This window comes from Elephantulus edwardii, unplaced genomic scaffold (assembly GCF_000299155.1).
Source record: "Elephantulus edwardii isolate Elephantulus edwardi_28Jun2011 unplaced genomic scaffold, EleEdw1.0 scaffold00062, whole genome shotgun sequence".
NCBI lineage: Eukaryota > Metazoa > Chordata > Mammalia > Macroscelidea > Macroscelididae > Elephantulus > Elephantulus edwardii.
Genome location: NW_006399812.1, coordinates 11,572,816 through 11,590,436, shown reverse-complemented (window position 1 = coordinate 11,590,436; position 17,621 = coordinate 11,572,816). Strand labels below are relative to the sequence as shown.

General features: G+C 48.6%; 1 protein-coding gene across 1 annotated transcript in view; it reads right to left on the bottom strand.

The window, feature by feature from the left end:
* The window catches only part of ZNF536 (zinc finger protein 536), a 127,091-nt gene that overhangs the window by 12,669 nt on the left and 96,801 nt on the right, over window positions 1-17,621 (bottom strand). The window contains exon 2 of the mRNA XM_006887829.1: window positions 10,233-10,385. Coding sequence (XP_006887891.1) covers window positions 10,233-10,385 — 153 coding nt within the window. The remainder of the gene's footprint in view (window positions 1-10,232; window positions 10,386-17,621) is intronic.

The following is a 17,621-nucleotide window of genomic DNA, read 5'->3' as shown; positions in this document are numbered from 1 at the left end:
AAAATAGGTCGTATAGCCCTGGTGTACAAGTTGCCGTACCGCGGTCACTTGTGGTTGCTGTGAGGCTGAACACTGTGACCGATGTGTGTCAATGCGGACAGAGAGTGGGGTGGAGCACCCCGATTAAAACAAGCTTGGAAGCAGGAGTGGCATCCACTTCCGTAATAGCTTGCCTCCAGAAACCCTATGAACCTGGAGAGAGGATGAAAGACACCCAAGAGTCGAGGACTCTCCTTCATAGGGTCGCTATGAGTTGCCTGCAACTCGACGGCACTTAACAACAACAACAATACTGTACTGTACTATACTATACTATACTATACTATACTATTACTATACTATACTATACAATATAGCATTTGTCAATTCCACGTGTTCTACTTGTACTAATCAGTGTTCTATCATTCACTGACCATACGGCACAACTCCCACCAGTGTCCACAGGCAAATCTTCTAGCACCAGATGCTCTTGTTATTAGCTGCTACAGGCGACAATTTATAGTGACCCCAGGTCAACAAATCAGAACCCTACCCTGCCCTGCTTTCTCACCGTCTCCATCATGCTCAAGGTCACTGCTGTAGTCACAGTGCCAGACCATCTCATTTCAGGCCTCATTCTCTTTTGCTGTTGACTTTTCCTGGCACAATGTCCTCTTTGAAGGTCTATTTTCCAGACAACATGTTCAAATAATGTGAGACAAAGTCTCACTGCCTGGGCCTCTAAGGAGCACCGTGCAGAAGTTGGTATCTTTAAAACCAGCATCCCTGGTGATTCTAATGAGGAAAGTATAAAGTTCACACGTGGCAGGGCAAAAATAGAAGTGGCTGTGGAGTTCTGAAGATCAGGGTTGCCCCACCTCCCAAAATTCCAAATGCCCAAGGTGTGGTCTGAGCAATGAACGGGATCTTTCTGAGCTCCCCAGGTGATCATGGAACCTGGGTTGAGACCTAATGTCCAGAGCCTTCCCAGGAAGCAGCTTTTGAAGCAGATGCTGTATGACAACTTGGCAGGGGTGACAGTCTGGCCACCAGGAGGTGTCTGAGCATCTGGGCTTTGGGGACAGAGATGCTGGACTGCTTAGAACCTTCTGCCTGGAGACCTTCGCTTCTTCAACCCTCAAAATGGAGCACACACTCTTTCAAGCCCCCTCCCGACTCTAAAATCTGTGGGGGGTTTGTTCTGTTTTGATAAATCTGTGTTAAGGGCTTGATCAAATGTCTTGAACAGGGATGTTGGTACAGGTGGGTGTGGCACACATATGTTTAGACCCTGGGAGATGTGCAAAGCTCTGTTCACATGTGGTCTCTGACTGGATGACCGGGTGAAAGGTGGTCACTTCCTCTCTCTGTGCACTGCTCTTAATGCTGGCATTAAGAGAGTAACTGGAGAAGCGGGTCTCTGAAGGTGTGGCTTTCAGAGGTGACACATCATGTGGTTATTTAAACTAGGGATTGCATGTGCACATGCATGTACACACACAAGCATGTGCATGCGCGCTCGCACACACACACACACACACACACACACACACACGGATCTCTTAACTCAGCCTTCTGCTCTATTAAAGTTCAATCAGGCACTGGCCTCCACAGCTATTGGGGAAGATATAACTGAGAAACAAAAATGTTCACTCCCAGCGTTGGTCCGCCCAGTGCATTGGGGGCTGTCTAATGCATTTCACAAGTTGTTTTGAGGACACATGATGTGCGCAGCTTGAGAACGCCCTCCCCACACATTGAGAGAAGATCCACACCCTGTCCACACAGGTCCTTGCCCTGCCCGGTTCCTGAAAGGCTTTGAGTGGCAGCTCTCTGTTGCTCGATGCTTCGGTTACCTGGGAAGAACATTCCAAGTAAAGTTTCTTAAGGTAAGTGAGCATTTTGAACTGAGTTGAGTTCTTGTTTGGTTTTGTTTTCTTCACTTTTAAATTTCTAAGCTCTTTAGGTATCCCCCAGGATCATTTTCTATGACGTCTTTGCTCACCAGACCTGGCTTCATCTTCAGTGAGGGGTACAGGGAATCTCCTGTGGGTCGGCCCTGCTGAGGTGCAGCTTGGCCAGGAAAATCCAGAGGACAGTTACCAGTTTGTGGGGCAGGCTCTCCGGAAAACCTCCCACCAGCCTAAGGACTTCAATTTCCACTGGGAACATCCAGCTGCTTCCCAAGCATCCTTTCCCCAGAGGGTACTCTGCAGAGCGCTCGGGAGGCAAACTTCTCACCACATTGGCCTGGGCTGGGTGGGGGAGTGATGGAGAAGAGGAGGCCTTCAGCAAATTTCACAGGCTCTGGAGTGTGTCCAGGGCCTGCCCCTCCATTTGGCCGACACACACGGGTGCCATGTCCACCTGCGCTGGGAGCTACTGTGTAAGAAGAGGCACCGACATCTGGACACGTTTATCCCCTAGAGAGGACTAGGAGGACAAAACAAAGCCTGGGCCTGGAGCAGCACGAGGTTTCACTCCAAAGAGTGAAGCAGGGAGCCTCCAGTCCCCTCCCTCCACGGCACAGACCACCCTGGACCCTGCCAGCAGTTCTGTCTAGTTGAATGATTAGCCACTTAGACCACGACCGAGTTCAAATCTCCTGGGAGATCACACAGACTATCCCAACCTTGCAGGGCTCACAAGTCTCCATCACCTGCAAGGTCTGTGCCCAAGTGATTGGGGCTGGCTCTCTTGCTGGTGTAGGTACTGAAGACACAGATGTCTGCAGGAGGAGGACAGGCCATAGAAGAGAATGCAACAGACGGAGCCTCTCTCTCTAAGATGGGGGTTATCACACCCAACTCCCTGCGGGCACGTGGACACTGGCCCAGCAAGCAAAACACCACATTCCCATTTCCGGCTGCAAAACCCCCATTCTTAAATTCTGACACCTGCTTCCAAACTTGACTACTGAGAGGCCCTTAGATGGGGTCCAGAGCAGACAGACAGGAACCCGTGTCTGCAAGGAGAATGTGCAGAATTGGGTTATTCCCCAATGAGGGAGGGAGTGAAGAATATTAGTGACCATATGTGGGGACCCTCTCCTTGTATTGTAAAGGAAGACAAGGGAGCCAGAACAATGGCTCTCCAGAGAAGAGAATTTGCCATAAATTACATAATAAAATTTAAAAATAATCAGGCTATCATCCAATTATGTGTTATGTAAATTTTTATGTATTATGCATATATATATTTTGCTATGAATTATACACTAACATTTAAAAATAATCAATCTATCATCCAATATTATGTGTTGTGCTATGTATTATGTGTTGTGCTGCTAACCCAAAGGTCAATGGTTCAAACCTACAAGCTGCTCTGAGGGAGAAAATGGGCAGTCTCCTACAGAGATTTCCAGCCCCCGAAATCCAAAAGAGGGTCACTGTGGGTTGACATGGAAATCGAGGTGATGGCAGTGGATTTTTTGTTTTGTTTATTTGTTTTCCTTATGTTAAACCAGCCCCCTACCAACATATGCATGAGATGTGCATTCCACTTCGGCCTATCACTGACAAATTCTCCAAAGCCTTGGGTCATATTCATTTAAAAATACATGACCAGGTGGCTTAATGAATTTACTGCACTTAGTTTTCCCTGTTTATGCCTTTTATCCTTCTGTGTGTAAAATGTCAAAGGAACCCTCAGTTTTCCAGGGAGCAACAGTGGAGCAGCTCAGAGCTTGCTCACCACAGTGCCTCTCTGAAAAGAACAGGTGGGTTTATATTACTCTTTCCAGAACTTTCCCTTCTCAAGCATTTAAGAAGTCTCTCATGCTTGCAAGGTGGTGTTCTGAGTTTTCTTTTTTTTTTTTTTTGCATGTGTTTTTTTGCTAAATCTTCAAACGTGTGTTCACTTTTAAGTTGACTAACTGAATCTTTTCCTGGATCTGCATCCTTTATTTGATATTTATTTAGTCTTCCCACATGTCTTTACTTAGTTAATACCAGGAGAGATAAACACGGTGGTGCCTTCATAGCGAAGCTTCAGTACATTAATATAAATTGTACACTAATTCCCCCAAAGCATATATATGCTGTAAACCTGAAGACTTTTCTCACAGCTGCTTATTGCTAAACAGTGCCTTGTCCAGAAGGGGACAATCTGTGTCTCTAATTGCTGTCACTGAAGCCGAGATTCATTATGTGACTTTCCCATTAAAATGTGAGCATTAATTTGTATAATGAAATATCACCCACTGCAGTGTTCATTAGCCATGCCCTACTGTATATGGGCACATTGTTAGCTACCTAGAAACTGTAGTTAATTTCACTAATGGATATTTCCCTACTTAGTGTTTGGTAGGAAATTTATACTGTAACATTACCTCTTAAACTTTTAAGGAAATTTAAATTCAATCAATTATTCCAACAAAAGTTTGGGATGGCAGGAGAGCAGAAGACAGGACAGGAGCCTGCGGGGGTAAACGGGCTTTTGCCTCATCTTTGCAGAGAAAAGCAATGGAATTTTCATTAAAAAAAAGAATAAAAGAATCACCTCCTTGGGACAGGCGGATTATTTTTCAGTCTTTCTGGCCATTACTCAGATGGCTAGCCTTCCCTTTCAAGCTTAGACAACAACATAAACTCTTCCTACAGAGATGAAAAGGGGGACGTCACACGTTTTAACCAATCCACTTTGAATGTATCCAATGTGCTCCTGTAAATGTATAAAAGGACCCAGTTGCCTTTCCTAGAAGAGGAAATAGACAAGCATCAAAGGTAAACTGTGTATACACAGGACATACGGCACCCGGATTAGGCCAGCGAAACGCTCGTTTCCACCTGCATTTATATACAAGCCCATGTTTAGGAAGTCTTCGAAGATGAAAGGTGGTTTCTGAGAAGCCAAGCGATGTTTATCATCTGGATGATGCCAGCAAAGGATCCCACCCCACTTTTCATCCCAGGGCTTCTCGGCACCCCCATATGTTGCCCATTTGCCTGGCATGCCCCCTGCCTCCTGTCATTGTGCTGGTGGAGAAATTGAGGCACAAGGGGTCAAGGAGGACTGACCCAGGGGTTGAGGAAGGCCTAGAACGCATCACACTTCCCCTCTGAATCGCTGGGGGATGCGGGGGGGGGGGGTTGCATCAGCACACCTGGTGAGTATCTGCCACTTCCTTTCCGCCTGCTGGCTATGGTGTTTGCATCCACTGTCAAAGAAACGCTGCATTACTGCCCTCAGCAAGCCAACACTCAGAAAAGAGCTAACAGCCATCCAGTGCACAGGTTCCGAGGGCGGGATTCCAAGTCAGGCAGCTTGGCATCACAGTCGCCAGCCCTCACATCACCAGGCAAGGTGCCTACAGCTGTGGGGGGGCCCCCGTCTGTGTCATGGGGCTGTGAGGGCGAAGGGGTGGGTCTCTGTATGCATTCGAGCCCATGTGTGTGCCAGGGCAGACACTCTCACGTCTGCTATCACTCTGGTTTGCTGTTTGTCAGCCCCCACTGGCTGACTCTGTTCCTAGTCAATGGCTGTCATGCTGTGTAGACACTCTTGTTGCCTGGGGACTCCCCACCACCCTCTGGGGAACTCTTACAGTTCTCTATGGTTCTACTGGGGTTCCTGGTGATGCAGAGGAGCCCAAATGAGGCAACACCACACACTCTGCAGGTGCAGCGGGCAGTGCCAATTCATCCCTCAGCCCAGGGTTGCGCCCACCTCACACTGACATCACTGCGAAGTCACTGGGCATCCTTCCTGAGACTCCAGCCCTGCAAAGACACTCTCAACCCAAGGTTTGGGTGTGTGTAGCACATGAAACACAGATTAATAAACCGCTCGCATAATCTGAGAGGAGGAAGGGGGAACCCCACCATGAATGAGATTTCTTTTTAATTAGTCCCTGAACTTTTGTGCCTTCATGTTTTCACAAGAGAGGTTGGGTTGCTTATTATATTTTTCTACAACAGTCATTCTTGAGAGAAGAATCCCTCTTGTGAAAGCAGGTGAGCCCCCGGGGGCCACGGGATAACCTGCAGAGTCCCACAACCAACTCGGGAGGCCTGGCACCAATCGGGTGCTGGGGTTGGAGGATGTGTCAGGGACCGAGCGGCACCCACCTGCTTCCTGTGCATGTAAAGGACACACACGGCTCCTTAGCATGGGGCTGCAAGATGGGAAGGTGAGGTCCTTGTGGGCAGCAGATAAGGAACTTTCTACGGTCTAGGAAAAGATGTTTGGGGACCCCTATCACCCCTTGTGTACTATGACGAGGCTCTGACGCTCCAGCTCCCTTCCCTGCACTGCTTGCCTCTGCATTCAAATCATCAGCTTTGAACTCTACAAGAGAAACTGACATGCCCACGAATGAACGAGCAATGTTTCAAAGGAAAGTTCAGCCTCCCCTGGGTTGAGTAGTGATTTGCCTCGGGATCTGCCTGGCTTTGGGGGCTCCTGAGACTCCTTCTCTTCACTCCTGGGCATCTGGAAGAAGCTCAGTGGGCAGTGGAGCTACCCCGGCTACCAGCAGCCCAGGTGTTCAGAGAAACTTGACTGGCGCTTGTACTCAGGCCCTCTCCGATAAACAGGTGTTAGGAGAAGAAGAGCTGTAATTGAGTTAATGTAGTGGAGAAAGGAAGGAAAGTGGTTTTTATCAGTCAACGTTACACGATCACAAATCCTAATAAAGATGGAGTATGACAGAAAAATACAGAGAGTGTGCCACCTCGTAGCCCGCCCAATTAAAAGATATTTATTACCCATTGGCTTTTTCAATGGGCTCGTCTGAGTCTATTAAAGAAAAACGCTAAAAGATGGCATTTTGGGAAACACGCACTTTTACCCTTTTACCTCATGTCCTGTCCCCTTGCTATGGCATTTGGAAATACCAGTCAAGAGTGAGGAAATGGCAGTACAGAGCATGCTAAAAATTTAAGCTCCGTATTAAACCGTTTATTAACAAATAACTCGATTTTGATTTTTAATTACTCGTGTAATCTACACTTTTACATTGTCACAATCAATGTTTACTTGGGTGATTTATAACATGTAACACTTTCTGTTCTATTCAAACTCACAAGTGTAAGCATTTTCCAACTTCTTTGTTCTTAGATAAAAAGGAAATTGATCTTTATCTGGTTACCATTCTGCCTTTTTAAGCGCTGCAAATGCTGTTGCCGAGGGTGGGGGGTGTGATGTTTCCATAGCTTCTTTCATTTTCTCCCTTATTCTGAGAACTTTCTGGAATCCCTTTGTCCACGGCCCCCCTGCCTTGTCTTTCACAGTGTCTCCAACACAAACTGTCAAGCAGAAGTTTGGAGAGGGAAAAAAAAGAAAAAGACTCCTTCCCAATTTTTAGAAAAGAAATCCTACGATCAGGGTGTATTCTTGCCAGGTGATGGGGGGTGCTTGGCAAAAGCTCCGAGTCACCTAAGTTCCTTGTGAAGACCTCTGCTTTTCCTGGTAGGTGAGCACCTGACCCCAAGCCTGGGAAGCCTGGCTGGGAAGCCTGGCTTGGAATTAGTCTGAATAAGGGGTCAAAGTTTAATGTCATAAGATATCCTTGATCTCCTCTGTCCATTCTGGGAAAGCAGCACCTTGTGGTATGACACTTACATCCTGGCATGCTATTGGTCCCCCACAACCCAAGGGATCTCAGCCTCAATCTAGGGAGGGACATGGACATTGTCAAGGTCCGGGAAAACCCAGCTGACCAAGCAGACTCTCCCAAGCCTCATCACCTTCATTCATGCACTTGGCAAGCTCAGAAGGGTTCAAGGTTCAGGGAGCTGGCATGCCGCTGGGTGGATGGAGAAAACAGGATACACACAGGGCAAGTCAGAGCGATGAATGCAGTGGAGCCAAAGCAGCAGGAAAAGGGCAGTGGAAGTGCTGGTGGGTCAACAGGAGGAGGGGGCCTGGACTCTCAAAGCAGGTGAGCGAGTGAGCCATGCAGGTGTCTACCAGGCTGCTGGGTGTAAAGTGCAGAGTTTGAGGGAGGCTCTCAGGGAGCCCCCACTGAGTTCCGGGGGGTGGGGGGCTCCCACCTGTACCTAGAAATGGAGCAACTGGAGAGCACTCCTTCAAGTATGTCAGGGATGAAGGGATGCCCGGGATAGTGCAAGGGTCAGCTTATTCACAGGCAGCTATGAGTCCTGGTCAGGAGATGGCACCGAACAACAACCACCTGTGCGGGGACTTCCGATGGCTCCCAGCAGTCCACGGAAAAGGTACCTTTGGGCTGTCCCCTCTGTGCCACTCTGCACAATGGAAGGATTAAAGGGGGCAGGTCGCATTAACTCATGCTTTTGTTCTTTTGTTCAGCCTCTCCAAGTACCCCTGTACACACTACTGCGAGGTACTCCCTGGACTAGCTGCAGCGGAAAAGTGGGGTGATCCTGTCCTCCTCACAGACCTGAGACCCCAGATGATGGGTGACAAGCACAAGAGGAGGAACAGCCAGACCAAACGTGATCGTTTCAGGAAGTGCCACACTTCGGAAGACAATAAAGCAGAGACTGGGAGGGCAACAGGGCTGGGGAGTCAGGCCCTGAAGAGATCAGACAAGCACTGGAAGCAGGAGGTGCAGCTGGGGGAAAGGTCCTACAGCACGAATGCCCCACATTCAGGAACAGACAGGAGCAAGTGTGGTTAAAAGAGGTGAGGGAGGTAACAAATGGTGTGTGCTGGGCTCTGGTGGGGTCAGGTGGAGTTTTAAATTCTACTAAGGTTTTAAAGGACTTTCTCTGGCCAATAGGAGTCTGTGAGTGGAGTGGATGCTCTTGGACGGGGGCCGGGGGGCCGGGGTGGGGGACAATGTTCCGCTGCACCGCAGGCTGTAAATAAAGTGGGTACGCCCCACTGGTACCTGTGCTCAGGGCTCCTCTGGGTGTTGGGGAGCTTGCAGGTGCCAGGTAAGGAAGAGGTTCCATCTTTAAGCACGAAGTGCACGCCGGGCCTGCCAGCACTAAATATCCCCATGCAACCCTCAGCTTTATTGATCCCTTGGGAAACAGACGACAATTATTTTTGAAAATAGATGGCGTATTTGTCCATCCTCTGAAGCAGCTCATACTCTCATAGATAAAGTGTCAGGAGAAAAATCAAAGAAAATGGAGGTGTCCATATCGCAGATAGATTGTTTTCTGGATTGGCAGTGCAAACAGCCAGCTGGAAAGCGGGACAGGACTGTGGTTGAGGGACAAGGCAGAGGGACCAAGAGGGACCTTGACTGAGAGGGATCACGAAGAAGCTGGAGCAGGAAAGGCAAACAGGACCCTTGCTTGGAGAAGAGAACCTCTATTTTTTTGGGGAAGAGAATCATTGGAAAAAGATACCCATGCGGTTCCTCACAGATAAGAGGGGCTGACACCATCTGTCTGATTTCAGGGAATGGTAGCTTACCCAGGACGGACGGGAAAGCAAGCACATGACCTTCTCAAGGGAGTTGCTGCAAGCCCATTACCCTGAGGGGAATGTGGGCTGGCCTCTGGAAAGAGGCCGGGTAGGGCAAGGCTGCTGGGAGGGGCGCCAGGCTCTGGGACGAAGCCAGCAGCAGTGAAGTCAAGCTTCAAGGTGAAAAGAAGGCAGAGGTGAGTGGGCCAGGTGCCCCATGGCCTGCTGGAGGAGTAGAGGCCTGGTTCACAGCTCCCAGGAGCCTGCTCTGGTGCAGGATGACCGCATGAGAGGGGACACACTCACTCTACCAGAGGAACCAAGCAGCTACTTGCACACACAGAGCTACACCACATAGCACCTGCATCTACAAGTCTGTGTATAAGTTGAGATTGCAAGGCGTAAATGGCATGTCTAGTAATTAGGCTCAATTCTGACCTGCATACCTGGCCTTTGGAGAAACTCAGAGGGTCACTGGTGGTGCAGTGGTAGAATCTTCACCTTCCCTGCAGGAGACAAAAGTTCTACTCCCGGGCCAGCACACCTCAGGCACAGCCACCACCCTGTGTCCACAGCCATTGTATCACAGAGTTAAAAGCAAGTGTCAGTGAAACTTCCGGACTAAGAAAGACTAAGAATCAAGGCCTGTTGGTCTACTTCTGAAGATCAGCCAAGACAACACAACGGACCAATCACAATCGACCACGGGGTGGGGATGGCAGGATCGGGCAGCGATTGGTTCTGCTGTGCGTGAAGTGACCACGAGCTGGAGGCCGGCTGGCAGGCCACATAGCAACACTGAGGAGTCCCCACTGTTAGTGGCCAGGCCCTTGCAGACCTGGGATGGGCCACGGCAGAACACGGGGCCTGCTGCTCTGAGCCAGGCCCCCCAGACACGCCCGATCTCTCACCTGTGTGTATCCGCAGGTGCACCTTTAGGTGATGGGATGTCCGGAAAGTTTTCCCACAGTAGGGGCAATCCTTCATGGCCGAGCCCAGGTTCCTGTCGCGTAGCAGGGCTGGCTGCTGGACGCCGGCCGATCTCCCAGCCTCCTCGCCAATGTCTGCAGCGGAGGAGAAACGTTCTCACATCACTTCAGCACATGTCAGAAGTTGTTCGCACCAAAACTGCTAACACCACATAAAGTTAAACATGTCAATACTACACCTGTCTATTTCATTCTTTAAATCTGACAGAATGCTGACAATTCATGTATTTTCTTGTTATTCTCTTAAATTATTTCATCTTTCCTATCATCATTTTAAGCAGCATATGGTACCTTTATATTGAACGGAATTAAACAAGAAAAGAAACAGCTGTGTCAGCAGCTGGTTTGATTTCTTCTTTTGCTTAGCTCCTATTAAATATTTTTCCCCAAAAAAAGTTTAAAAATGGTGGTGTTTGTTGAATCTGATTAATTTGTAATATAGACCCGCTGGAGAGTTCACTACAGGATCGAAATCCCATTTGCATTATATCAAGCCATAAACGAAAAATGTGCTTCAGCTGAGACCCCAAGACATGCAGACATACGGCTATTTTGGGACAGGGAAGAAAATGATCCCAAACTGATCATTTCTCCCGTACAGAGTCTCATATCCATCGTTGGCTGGTGCAATCTCACGAAAGAGTGGAGGGGGAAAACCGAAGGAGATGTGCTTCCACAATTAGACTGTGAGGAACGTATAGTAACATATTCAAACTCATGTGCAGAAACTCAGCTGCAAAACTCTCAGGGACTCGGAACATTGCAGCGAAATCTTTGCTAAGCGACCGACAAACTTCTTCAGTAAAGTACCCAGATGAACTCTCCTCCCTGCTGTTATTTGCTCTGTAGCCCAAACCGGAATGAAATTTACATGTGGCGGCGCTCTGCACAGAAGTGATGGAACGAAGAGTAAACAGCAGTGGGGAAATCGTGGGGGTGGAAGGTCGATACCACGCAAGCAGGCGCGCAGCATCTAAAGGGAGAGGGGTTGCCTCTTTGGATTCAGCCTTTCTTCCTGCCTCCAGGTCTCCCTGCACAGCTTGGAGCTGGGGTCCTGCTGAACGTCGATCCCACTCCCTAGGCCTTGTGGCAAATCCTACCATGAAAAGTGAGGAACCTTCTGGGATAAATGAGTGGATCTGCAGAGATGAGAACAGAAAAGATTGTACCTCCCCAGCAATAGAAAGTGCAATTGCTTTTACTAGGTAATCTCCATTCTGTACTTAGCTAACAGGAAAAAAAAAAAGAGATGAACAGTTGAGGAAGAAGATAAAGGCAAACCCTCTTCCTCCTTATTCAGATGCCCGCTCTGAACAAGCTTGAAAACCTTCTGTCCTGGAATATCTTCTCTGCCTTTGCACTCACCACCCCCAGGCCTAGACTAGGCCTGTATTCATGGCAACTTGGATGAGTCTTATGTTCCATGTGTTTTTCAAGGACTGATGCTTCAGAAGTCAACTGTCAAGGCTCTCTTCCTAGTGTCTCTGGGTGGACTCCCACTACCACCCCTTCTGTTAGTCGTCAAACACAATGACCGCGTGGACCACCTTGGGATATCACTCCTGGACCATCGATGACTGTGCTGCCACCCTGGGAAAGGTCTTTGCAAGTGCACTTTCAATTCCAGTCTCACCAGCTCTTCAAGGATCAGCAGAAGGGCTTACAGGATCTAACCGTCCAGCGTTATTGTTCTCATGAGCTTGCAGAGGCTGAAGGACTGCATTTGTCCACATGGTCACCCCACACTACTGTCTAAATGAATACGGAGGCGTCATCACCAGAGGTGGCTGATCTATAAAGACAAGTGGGCCTGAAGGATGGCTGGACTGCCGTGTTCCACAACTGAATGTTCCGGAAGCACTGACAGTGGGCACACCACATGATGGGGTGTGAGCCCACCGGGGCTGCCATCGACTCAAATCCACCTTACGCACAACAAAACGCAGTGCTGTCCTCTCCTGCCTTACCCCTAAGGCTGCTGCTGGGCCTTAGAGAAATTTGCTGGCAGCCCAGAGGAGCAAAGGCCTGAATGTCAACTCCAAGCTGGTCCCTCCTAACTTTAAACAGCCCATTCCCACCCAAGCATATGGAAGGTGCCTGTGGGCATTACTCAGCCTGCCTTCAGCCTCTTCAGGTCAGCTCAATGCAACCTCAGTATCTTCGCCTGAAGTTCTAAGCACCCGCTCCTTGGAACAAAGTTAAGGCATTTTAAGTCAGGCTGCCACGCATGTATCAGTTTGTCATTCTGTGGTGGCCGGCTCATTGCTCTGATGGTGACAATGGTGCCACTCGTATTTCACACATTATCAGGGTCGGCGTGGTGGATAGACTTCAGCAGACTAAAAGAGAGTAGGAGGAAAGGCCTGGTGTTCTCTTTCTGAAAATGAGCCAATGTAAACCTTTCGGGTCGCAAGAGGACATCACCCAAGACAAGTGCTGGAGGACATTGTGTTTGTGATACAGAGGTGCCAGGAGGGAAGGGAGACAACAGCCACACAAAGGACTCCAGCACGCCTCAGGGGTAAGGCAGGAGACAGCACCGTGCTTCGTTGTGCATACGGTGGATGTGAGTCGGAGTCCATGCAGCAGCAGCAGCAGCAGCAAAGGGCTTCATGAAAAGCCAGCAGCTGTCTGTCGGGAGCAGAAGCAGAACCTGTGAGTCCAGGATGCTGGCTGTCAGGTAGGTGGCGCTGACTTCTGCTGCGAGCTCCCGGGGGCGGAGGGGGGGATTGGGGGGCTGGTGTTCTATCCGTGCACAGGCGACCATCTATCTCTGAACGCTCCCTTCAGCGATGTTCTCTGGGAGCAGAAGCTGGGTGACAGCTGCAGGGCAGGCTACTGAGGGTGGACTTCTAAGCTGGGGCCAGGAGTGCATCTTGGCCAGGGCACATGAGAGAGAACCACGCAGAGCAGGCCGGCCCGTTGCTTGAGAAGCCTGTTGAGACGTCCCACTTTGTGCCATGCTAAGCGATGGCCTGTATCTGGCTTCCTTTTATCTTTCCATCATGCTTATGTGTGGCCCAATAAAAAGAATACATTTGTAAGATAAACAGCTTTCTTTGCAGATTTAAGAGTCTAATTTTCACTTTACACAGTTTTTTTTTCTTTGTCTTTTTTTTGGGGGGGGGGTGATATGGGGGAAAGGGTTGGGGGAAGGCCCAGAAGGCCTATGGTGTTTAATCTTAGACTAATCCTACTGGAAAAACAAACTCTGGGCCATGATGAAGGAAAACTTGCGGGTGGTCCCAGGAAGTGTCCAGAAAGGCTGGAAGCCAAGTGCACTGCAGGCTGAGGAGGCGCAGCCCAGCCACCAACCCTCACAGGCCCCTGGTGGTCTGCGCCTCTGCACAAGGGTCCTCAGCAAGCACCCTCGTTCTATTGGCCCTGCCAGCCCCTGCGAATGGTGATGTCTGACTGCAGGCTGGCATGCTACCGTCCTGCCTAATACCCCCTTACCCTGGGTATACCCTAGGGAACTCACAGATAGAGAGACAGGACAGCAACATGACGTCTATCTCTTTTCAGGGCCCCTTTAAACAATACAGAATCTTTTCTTCAAAAAGGAGTATCTTATAGGGACACCACAAGTAGCATTTCAGAGGAACACATTCTTCCAGAGTTCCAGCACAGTGAATCACACAACTTTGCAAATGTTTTCCTTTTTCTGCAAGCTAATGATGGTTTATGAAGGGTGGAGCAAAATAATGTGGAGTAACCTTGCAAGAAAGTGTTAGTTGAAGTTGAGGCACATCAGAAAACCACTGGTTTTGGCTTTCTCGAGTTTAGGAACCATGGCTCACACACTTGTTTTAATCTTCCCACTGCCTAACAAGACTGGCTCAGCTCAGTGCAGCACTAAGGGACGTGACTTCTGATTCTTCATGGAGGAGAGAGGCCAAACGAGGAAGCAGGAGGATTACAGAGGCCTGTGGATCATCTTAGAATCCTCACCCGCCTGAATAACCAACCTGAAGTACAGGAGAGGAAAGCGAGTGGACCGAGACAACGAAAAACTTCTCAAAAGTGAAAATCTGACAAATACAAATTCCTATGAGTAGCTGCCAGGGAGCCCTCGTGGCTCAGTTGTAAGGTAAAGTATTGTGCTGCCAACTCAAAGGTACACAGTTCGAGTCCACTAGCTGCTCTGTGAGAGAAATATGGGCAGTCTCCTCCCATGTGATTTACTGCCTCTGAAAACGCACTGGAGGGCCAGCTAGGAGTTGGTTCCAACTCGAGGGCACACAACAACATGGGTAGCTGTCATCTGATGCTGTCCCTGAGATGGACTGTCCAGTAGGACATGGAAAGGATCTGAATATAGATGTATTATTACACATACAAGCATCTTCATATCTGACTTCTTCATATATATGGCATCATATATAATAAATATTATATAAAAATCTTCATATAATAATAATAATACATCTTTATATATAATAAGACTTCATGTACACGTTGATTTTGTGCCTTGCAGACAGATCTGCTCCACCTTCGCTTTAGTGCTGAGCTTCCTTGGTACATATCTAAACTAGGCCAGGTTCTAGAAGCTTGCCCGAGGCTCAGGAGACAGATGCCTTTTTCTCTGGGTCCTGAGTGGCCAGTGATCCTGAGGCAAGTTCCTTTCTGCTTTCTCCTGGCCTTGGTCCCCATCTGACCATAACGGCTGGAGCTCCTGGCTCTCAGCTCTGGTCGCTCACAATCCTTCCATGCAGAACAGCTCCAAGCCTAGCGCATGGGGTCTTTGCCCCTCTTTTTGGCTTTCCAACTTGCCTGTTCTGACCACACTCTCTACAGAAGACACTGGAGTAAGTTCTAGAGAGGGCAAGGAGCATCTGTGACAGGAGCAGGAGGTGCTCCTTAAATATTCCAGGTACCCACGACATTTCCCAGCTTTCCTTGCATGAAGTTGAGAGCAGGTGACTTAACCGCAGCCCATGAATGCTGACGGTGTGTCATCTGCAGCCCAAGGCAGAGAAGAGCCTGTGCCCTTCCTTCCCCTCCCTCTCTCTCCCCTGGCCACACCATCCAAAGGTGGAGGAGGTGGAGTCACAAACCAGAAGGCACCGGGCTCTTGTGCCAACCTCCACCAGACTTTGTGTGAAATGGAAATGAAAAATCTTAGCCAGGTAAAGCCACAGAGCACGGGAAGACTCTTGCAGTGGAAGGACATCAGGGGTTGACTGAAAAGACTAACTCTTCTACTGGTGAGGATTTCTCAACTCTTCAGAGAGTTACAGCTTCTTACCATCAGGTTCCCAGGGCTCCCCAGCACCCCACTAACAGGACAAGGGGAGAAAAATTAGAGCCAGAGACAACTGTGATAGAATGACACAGACAAATATAGGAAGGAAATTCCTCTTTCAAAATTGTGTATGTGTGTATATATGAGTGTGTGTGTGTGTGTATGTATGTATGTATGTATGTATATATGTATATATACATACACACACATTTCTTTTTCTCCGTTTTCATTTCATTCTAACTGCTTGGAAGACTTACCCTTCAAAAGCCCAAGAGTACACGTGGAACACATTTCATTAAAAAATGATGATGATGAAGTTCACAAAGTGGATGGAGAGTTTCCCAGCAACCTCAGACGGGGCACCAGCCATCTGCAACCTGGGCATTTACTACTTTGAGATACAAAACGCCATGGCAGTTTAATTTCTATGAAAGTTCTAGCCCGACCGTAAATACATTCCCCCAGATGAGTTGCTCAGCTAATTCCAAATGTCTGCCTTGTGCAAAGACCCTCTCAAAAGCATCTTCTCACCTCACTAACAAAAGTAAAAATTATTTCGGAAGCATAAGCGGTGGAGAAGCATTTCGGCAGGGTCTTAATAATCATTCCTTAATTTCTTTATTGGCGTGTCAAGCTTCACTCAGGAATAAAAAGTAAGAAGCGCACCTTGGGGAAAGCTGGAAGGAATGGATAGTTTTTGCTTAAAAACTCCGAAGTGCCTTTATCTTTGGAAAATGTTTAAATGAGCAGCCACGAATACTCAGTGGCCACTGCAGCAGAGATGCCTCGGTCAAGTAAGGGACAACTCTGAGTTTTTAAAAGGACTTTGAATTAATGATGTGCATAAAAATGATAACATTACAGTCAACAAGTCTACTTAACTCTTGGAAGCGGTGACTCACGGTTTAGGTCAGTATTCATCTGGTGTCTCTGTTGTTTCACCAAAGTCCTCAGTTTTATGATGGCCATATATAGTCATGTTAAACAGTTGAGCATGAATATGGATTGGCGAAAGCATTTGTTTAAATAGGGAGCTATTTTAGAGAAGAAGGTCCACTTGTGGAAAGGCAGGGGCCAGATTTCTTTGGGATCACAGCGGCTGGAGACCGGGCAGTTCCCAAAGCACAGGCCTCGTCTCGGTTGGTCTCAGCTGAGACGTGGAGTGGTGGTGGCCTGTCCCCCGTCACTGCCACTTCTCACCCCTGACCCAGACTCAAAACTGAGCAGGGCTTCAGTTGCTTTTGGCAAGATGTGATTTCTTGGATCAGGGAAGTAAGTCATTAGAAAGTTAAAAAATGAAGGGGGGAAAATCCTATAAGATACTGGGATCTCAAATAGCTTCTCTAAGGCAACATTTTGATGAGTTAAGTGAAAATGAATCAGAAACACATGGATTAAATTTCCCTTAAAATACACAAGGGCTTCAAAATCAAGCGCTGTGGGCCAAATGTGTTTCTGCTTTTACCAAGCCCAGAGCCCTGGCTTAATTGTCTGGGGGAGTCTGCCGAACTCCCCTCCTGGGGAACGGGCCACCCATGGGGTCTACTCCCTTTGGTAGAGTGTGACAGTGCTGCTGACAACCTGACATGTAATCCTGGGCTACCAGCTCTTGCTATGGCATGTGGAGCCTCTGGCAGGTACTGCTTGTTCCCAGACTCCACCTTGGGTGCAGGAAGCAGGATTTGTGATTCATAGAATCACAGCGGGAAGGCCATCAGGTGTGATGGGTCTCAATGGGATCTGCTTGACCCGCTTCCCTCAGATCAAGATGGTAGGTCGTGACCCATCCCAGAGACCACCTCTGAACTGGCCTCGGTGAGGACCAGCAGGAGGATGAATCCGAGAAGCATGGTCCATGGTTCTGTCATATATGCAAGGAATGCACCAGCCATTGGTTTCTCTCTGGAAATATTTCCAACCCCTTCTCATGTTCACCAAGCTCCTGCTCCTACTCACAGGCCTCATTCCTTCCCCTTTACCACAGCCTCTCACCTCTCGTTCTCCTCATGCACCCAGGCTGCTTCCCCCCTTGGGAATTTTCCCCCTACTCTTCTTCAAAGGTGGTG